This window comes from Mastomys coucha, unplaced genomic scaffold, assembly GCF_008632895.1.
Source record: "Mastomys coucha isolate ucsf_1 unplaced genomic scaffold, UCSF_Mcou_1 pScaffold20, whole genome shotgun sequence".
Lineage (NCBI taxonomy): Eukaryota > Metazoa > Chordata > Mammalia > Rodentia > Muridae > Mastomys > Mastomys coucha.
Genome location: NW_022196903.1, coordinates 19,841,610 through 19,849,255, shown reverse-complemented (window position 1 = coordinate 19,849,255; position 7,646 = coordinate 19,841,610). Strand labels below are relative to the sequence as shown.

Here is a 7,646-nt window from a genome sequence, read left to right as displayed (position 1 = left end):
TAATTTATTAACATTAACCAGAGAAGTATTGTGTCAGAGCACGTGTACATCCACAATGACAACTGCAAAGAAGAAAAATGGATAACTGAAGGACAGAAGAAAAATGGCAAAGTGTGGTCATGGTAAGATGGGCCACATCTGAAAATATCCATCCCCTCACTTCCATAAATACGTTATTACGAGGTTTCCCGTCAAAATGAAGCACTCAGCTTAAAGAAGCCATAGAAAATGAAGTTCTAGTGTAGGGAAGGGAAACTACATGAAAAGTGAAATCCAAAGTTACTTTTGTATTTGTTCTATTTCTAGACATTTTAATATAGCAGCTATACATTATATGAAGATAAAAACCCCTACTCTTTTCAGCCTAATGAACTTCAAAACATCCAGCTGAAGGAGACTCAAATGCTTATTTCCTGGACCAAATCCAATCTCTCAAACTGGGCAAAAAGAATTCGAGATAAGAAAACGGCTTGCCAAAGAAAACAGTGAACGTTGTCTTGGGCTCTGCAGGAGGAGTTATGCTATCAAGAAGGAAAGTCAGGCTGGGCTTCTTGAAACAAATGTTGCTAATACTTCTTGATACTGGGATGAATGAATAAAACAGAATCCTTTGTGTACAGTAAGGAGGAACTTCCCCAATACTTTGTTCTTCACATGATCAAATGCATAAGGAAGTCTTATTTCCAACAAACTGTTCATGCTTAAATGTTCTTGCTTTATGATTATCAAGGTATTGGGGAAAGTCATGAGGTGGAGGAGGGGTAGAAATGCAAGTTGAAATTTTGTGGACAAAGTACTATATTTAAGATTTTGTGGAAGACATAAAGAAATAAATTAAGATTGAAGAAAAAACACTATGATAATCATAATTTTTAATCTTCAAGTCTAAAGAAAACAGACAACAGTGAGTGAAAGTTGTACTGAGGTAAGACCTAAAGATTTCTTGAGAAGGAAAAACACAGACAATTCAAAGAAGCCCAGGCTAGTGGATGCTGTGAAATGACTGGAACTCAATCGGTCTCTCCTAACAGCTTCTGAAACACATACCAGGCCACAGATTTTTGTTTCTCTCACATCTGTTTTCAAAGCAGTTCAGTGGTCAGTGAGAGCTGGTATTTTTGGTTTAAAAAAAAAATCTTCATTCTAATTTTGTGTACATTTTAAAATGAAAATAGAATTACATCACTTTCTCCTTCCCTCCCTCCAGCCCCACCCAGGCATCCTCCCTCCAACCCCTCCTATGCCACCTCCCTACACACACATTCTCAAAATAGTTTTAATTGCTTTTTGGGGCTTTGTTGTTTGGGGTTTGTGTGTGTGTGTGTGTAAAAGATAGAATCCAGGACCTTGTACACATTAAGCAGGCATTCTCTGGTCTAGGTCCTAGCTAGCTTCTTGGATTTTACTAATTAACAGGCCTGTCTAGAATTATAATATTAGCAGTTTGGGTATTTTAGCAAAATGGACTAAAACAATCTGGCAAAATCTGTAGCCTGATCACTAAGAAAAAGAATATGTTCCAAACTCATGGACATAGATTTGAGAATTGTGTAAGGCTGTGAATTAAAAGTTTTTGAAAAATCAGGTTTATATAAAATGAACGTAAAAATACATGCTTCAATACTTGATCCTCTAAGACAAATTTATAACAGACCTCAAGCAAATGTGGTGAAATGCGAGACAGGACTTGGGTACTCACTGTGTATCAGCACATGGTTTTCTTTCTACATTTTTAAAGTAGGTCTAACTGTCCCAACTTGCATTATACTACCCCCATAAAACAGTGATTTCATTTTACAAATGAGGAACCTGAGGCAGAGAAGCAATTCCCAGATGCATTTAAACAACAGTCTAACTGGAACTTCAACCTTGAACCAACCGCAGCCTATGTTTTTGGATAAGGAAGTTTTAATGTTTGAAAATGTCAGGGCTGAAACATTTCTCAAGAACGTGTGATGGTCTTGGTTGTCACCATGCTTTCAGGTGATAAGAGGTGCATTCTTAACAAATCGTAAACTGACTTATCTTCCGGGATTGTTAGCCCTGTGCTTCAAACATTTCTTGTACTTCAAATGGTGCCTTTTACAAACCTATTATTTTATAAAGTTTTGCCACTTTTAAAGATTATTTTTCTGTTAATATTAAGATTTGTTTAATTTGAGATAGCCATGTACTATGTGAGAACTCTAGTATATTCGCACATTCTCCCTTGTAGGCTTGTTCCTTATCACCCAGTTTCATTATGCACTTTAAGGGCAGCTTTACAACTTTGTTTTCAATTCATTGGTAATGGTTTACCAATGTATTGAGAGCTATCAGAAATTTACCAGAGTTTATCATAAAAGTTGAATATGTAACTGTTTAATTGGAACTAAGTAATTAGCAAACATCGTTAGTACAATTTATGTGATACATTGTATGCTTAATGTTAATAGTAAGATGTACATTTTATAGAATTCGCTGTAATCTGGCTTATCATTCCTATATTCCAATTTTTTAAACTAAAGCTTTTTAGTGTTTCATTCAACCAATTATTTTATACTAACCTTTAATATTATGAAACACAGTAATGGATTCTCATTATTTACTTGTACTGGGAATATAGCTCAGCTGGCTGAGTATGCACCAGGCCCTAGGTCTCAGCACCTAGAATACAGAACCATGAAATGAACTCTATGGAAAAAAGAGGTAAGGTGTTTTCCTATACAACGTTCCCAAACGCGTGTATTCATCTTGAAATAAAGAGACAACAAGACGTTTCGAATGTGAAACAGAGAAAGATGGAGAGGGGTAGTTTCCAATTTACAAGGCAAGAAAAAAAAATGGTATTCAGGGATAGTCGGAGCGTAAAACTACACACACCTATCCCACGAGATCCGCCAGGCGGGTGGTGGACGCCTTGTGCGAGTCTGTTTTTGACATCTACGAAGATGTCTTTCCTGATCTCAGCAAAAGTCTGTCCCTCCACCGGCCCGGTGGCGGCCAGTACTAAGTTCGAGAAACCCGAGGCACCTGCGGCTCTGACCGAAACCACGCCGGCCGGCCGACCTTTCTCTCCAGCTAATCTAGACCTTCCTGACAGGCGGCCTGAGAGTCCCGCTTCGGTGCTGGACAAACACCGACCACGCGGACTGGACGCTCCACAGAGGTGGGCGATGCTGCAAGGGGGTAGCGTCCGGCTGGCTCGGTAGGGTCAGAGACCCTGCAGCCCTGCCTCGGTCTGAGTCTGCGCACGCGCGAGGTGGTCCTTGGTGGGGGCGACTAGCTTACAACCAGACCTCAACCCGGAAGGGGGCGGGGCCTGAGGCGGACACGCCCCGGCGCGCAGCAACCGAGGGGGTGTCCGGCCGTGCCGAGTTTCCGGCGCGCTCCCCCGCGTCCCGCGTCCCGTGGTCTCGCCCGCCCCCGCTGCCATGTTGGATTGTGCGGCTCCTGCCGCCGCCGCTGCCGCCGCCGCCGCCGGAGGACTGGAGGAGTAGGGAGTTCAGCGCAGCCGCCGGAGTGCGAGGACAACGACCATCCGGCCCGAGCCGAGCAGGGCGGGAGCCCAGAGCTTCCCTGTCGGCGCGCGGCCCGAGGGCGCCCGCCGTCAGCTCCTTTCCTCGGCCTCCGCGCGCCGGAGGAGCGACGGGATGCTGCGTGTGTGACTGCCGGCTCGCGCCCCTGTCACCCAGAGTGGGACCGAGTGCTCGCCCACCGCTACCAGAGACGGCCCTGGACGCCCCACCCCACCGGCGACACCATGAGCTCGGGCCAGCAGCCCCCGCGGAGGGTCACCAACGTGGGCTCCCTGCTGCTCACCCCGCAAGAGAACGAGTCTCTCTTCTCCTTCCTCGGCAAGAAATGTGTGGTCAGTAGCCGAGACCCCTGTCGCCACCCCCCAACGTCTCCTGCCTGGTTCGGGCTTGGGGGTGGGGGGGACTCGAGAGTAGGAGGGAGAAGGGGGCGGGCTCGGCACGGCTTGGGGTGCTGCTGCGGGCCAGGCCTCCAGCCTCCCGGGCCCTGGCGCGCTCCCCTCACCCTGCTCCCCTGGTGCAGGCCTGCCCGGCCGGGAGCCACCTCCCCCAGCTGCTGGAGAACAAGGGAGTGTCACCTCCGTAGGCCTGCCCAGAAGCCCTGGTCGGCCGGGCCGGGCCGGGTCAGTGCCCTTGCTGCAGGTTCAAACTTTACTCTAGACCACAAGGGATTTTCTTCATGCATCAGCAGCTTAATCTCAGGACAGGATCCCAGCCTTGGCCCCCTGCTTCACTTCCTACTTCTGGATCTGGGTTATCTTTCTTAACAATGCTAGAGGTTTTGGGAGTGAATAGATGGGAAAAAGAAGCGAATCGGATTTTCGGTCCCCCTTGAGGAGTCCGGGAGAGGATAAAGTGCAGTGCAGGTTCATGGACACTTCGGATCAGAGCAAGGGCAGGAAATGCGCCTGCTTTCCATTGCAAAGAAACGGGGTTTATTTCTCCAGCAGAAACTAGGCCTAGTTTCTGCTCTCCGCCCCACTGGTTATTTTTTTTTTTTCCTTTCTTTCTTTTGCTCCCTTGCGTTGGGGGTGGGGGGCTGTTGTGGTCTCCGAAGCCATGCATAGGGAAGCGGCAGTTTCTAATAGCTCGTGGCCTTTGGGATCAAAAGTTCTGAGTTTGGTGCTATGAGGCCCATTCCAACTCCAGATGGCGGATTATTGGGAGCGAGCAGTTCTGTGGGAAGGGGACTGGGTGTTGTTGACGGAAGCGTTCGTTACATTAGCTGCAGGCATTTCTGGGGGTGGGGAGGTTCTCCGGGTGAAGGCCTTATCTTGATCTTCCTGAGGTGACTGAGTTGAAAAGGGGATTGTTGAAATGCTGGCTGGCTCCCTTTCTGCCATCTGTTTGCTAGCTCTCTCAGAGCGTGTGCCTCTGAAACCCAGGAAACACCCAGAGAAGTTCAGCCGAGCAGAACCATTTCCTATCTTCACTTAGCAAAGTTAGAAATGTCAAAATCAGACTACACCTGCTGAAGAAGTTAAGAGTCGACAATTTCTGGAAAGTTACCAGATTAATTGTTAACTTTGTGAGCTTACTGTTCATATCTACTTTTAGAAACCAAATCATTCCATTGGACTTAAGATGTATTTCTTGTTCTAAAATGTAGACTTTAAAGAACACTGCATCCACTGACTATAAGTAGAAAACAGTGGTTCAAAAAAAGAAGAAAAATAATTTGGAAGAAGACTTTAAGTTCTTCTTCTATAGTTCTTTAAACAAGTGAGAAAATGGAGCTCTTGGCCCCAAGTCACATAGTAATTTAGGAATGTAACTGGAACTATATGCCCAGTTACTTTGTACTTTCCACTACATCACATCTTGTTGTTTTGTGAGAATTTTTTCCCCTTACTGAATTGTCTCTCAGAGTGGTGTTAAAGGAATAACTACTTCGTTTTTTACATAAAACTAATAGAACTAAAATGTAAGTTTCTTAAAGCAGCGTTAATTTTTGCATGATTTTCAGTTTAGGAAAATCTTTTTTTTTTTTTTTTTTTTTTAATATGAGCTGCCAGCGAGCAGGGTAGAGGTCAGCTTTGCTGGTTTAGTACCCTTAGTATACAGTCTATGAAACATTAAGTAGCTCACTGTGTTCACATACCAGGCCCATGAACTTCAGGCATGACAGCTATTCATTTGTGTTCTAGTATATGCATTGCTCAGAGCTTAACTGTAGTGTTTACCCAGGATTTCAAGGAAATGACAGATGTGGGAGTATATTTCGATAGACACAGATAACATGGCTCACTGTAATATAAGTGGGTTACTGAATTGGTTACAAGTAGTCAGTGCTCAATTTCTTTACATCATATATTATTAATCAACTTTACCTTTTGAATTACAGTAACTTAAAACCACATTGTTGTTGCCTTCTCTTGTGAAAATTGCTATAAAATATGAAGCCTTTGGCTTAATAGAGAGCAATGTAAAATTGGTGTTATGGAATAATCTTTATAGGCTTTACTCAAAGCCTTTTTTTTTTTTTTTTTTTTTTTTTTTTTTTTTTTTTTTTTTTTTGTAGTTTAAAGCAACAGTGAAATGCATTCTCATAAATCAAGTAAATTTACGGGTTAGACCAAATAGAGTGAGCAGATACATTGAGAGCTGTATCTACAAAGTTAAGAAATGAAATCATTATATGGTGCCAGATTTTAAGCAAGTTCTTCATTCCTTCTTTCATCGAACAAACATGTATTGGGTAATTGAATGTTGAGGTCAAAAATCAAGATCGATGCTTGCCCTCAGGGAACTTGGTGTTTGAAGAGGGAAACAGCGTGTAAACTGATGAGTCAGTCAGTCCTTCACGAGACAGACAAGATAGCTTTGTAGTCTAGTCAAGCAATGTGGGTTTAAGCTCAGGGTCACTTTGAACAAGCCTTCCTGTCCTATCTTTGCTTTTCCTACCTGTAAAATTAGAAAGCTGTTTCATGCAGTGGTTGTGCTGGTTGGGAGTATATATAAATATCTGAAAACTTGTTAAAAACAGATGGGAGAGTAAAGGGAATGGAATGGGCAACATCTGAACAGATTAACAGGTGCTAACTAGGTTGATAAATGTTAGGAAAGAACTTGGAAAATTAGAGTTTGTTAGGGAACAGGGATTTTGCCTGTATTTTCACATTTATATATGTATTGGAATCACTGTAGAAAGAGTAGACATGTGTGGGTAGGTTCAATTCCTTGCTAATTACGTTTCCCAGGTGTGAGGTAGAGCTTGATTATTTCTCTTTTCTTTTTTTAAATCAAGGTTAGTGGGGAGATTTGAATGTATACTAGTTTGAGAGTAGTTTATTTCTGTGGGTAATTCTAGGATTGTCACATTGGAAACATTTGTTGTCACATTGGCAGTCATAGGCTTTCTTTTGATTGAGTTTGTGAGTAAAATAAATTACTGCAGCATTTCTATATCTTAAGATGTCAAGGTACATTTCATAACTTAAGAGACAGGTACAGTTTGAGGAAGCACTGTTAGTGATGAACCACATATAGATCAGGATTCACTTTGACAGTATACTTGGGATAAGGTGAAGGCAGTGTAGAAATGAACTTTGGATGGTGAGAGGGATGACACAGAAGATCCCGTAGGTGTTTGTAGATACCCCCGTAAAATAATAATGAGCCTGAACTAAAACAGTTTATAGGTAGAGGACTCAAAAGACTCCTAGAATGATTAAGTCCACTTAGATGTAGAAGGTGAGGTAAGGGAATTGCAGTAAAGGCAGACATTAAAGGAGAGCAGAGAAGTGTGTAGACACATACATTTCTCATTTTCTCGAAATAATTGGTTTTATGGAAGGAGTGACTCTTAGAAATCTTGTTGCTATGGTATAGTTTTAATAAATAGACTTTATGGAAATTAGGATTTCATTTAAAGTTAAACGTAATAAGTGAATGTGTGTTATAACTTACATGGAGTTAATTGTTCTAATGGTATCATTACCTGGAAGTAGCATCTCATAAACGTCAAGAGCAAGATTCACTTATCTTATTGTAAAGTACTGTTGACTTTGAGGTCGCTTGATAGCTAACTGTAAGGAGCGCGTACATTCTTCCTTGCCATGTGGAGTTTAATAGGTGTGGTTCCAAGTAAGGAGCGTGGAAAGTAAAACCTGAAGCTGTTCTGTCTAGCCT

The 7,646-nt window shown here is 42.8% G+C and overlaps 1 protein-coding gene across 3 annotated transcripts in view; it reads left to right on the top strand.

Moving 5' to 3' along the window:
- The first annotated feature begins 3,374 nt into the window (after positions 1 to 3,374).
- The window catches only part of Wasl (WASP like actin nucleation promoting factor), a 54,141-nt gene continuing 49,869 nt past the window's right edge, over positions 3,375 to 7,646 (top strand). Inside the window, exon 1 of one of the 3 annotated variants that reach the window (XM_031381304.1) lies at positions 3,375 to 3,850. In XM_031381304.1, coding sequence (XP_031237164.1) covers positions 3,743 to 3,850 — 108 coding nt within the window. In that variant the 5' untranslated portion in view covers positions 3,375 to 3,742. The remainder of the gene's footprint in view (positions 3,851 to 7,646) is intronic. The other 2 variants (XM_031381301.1, XM_031381303.1) reach the window with 2 other exon arrangements.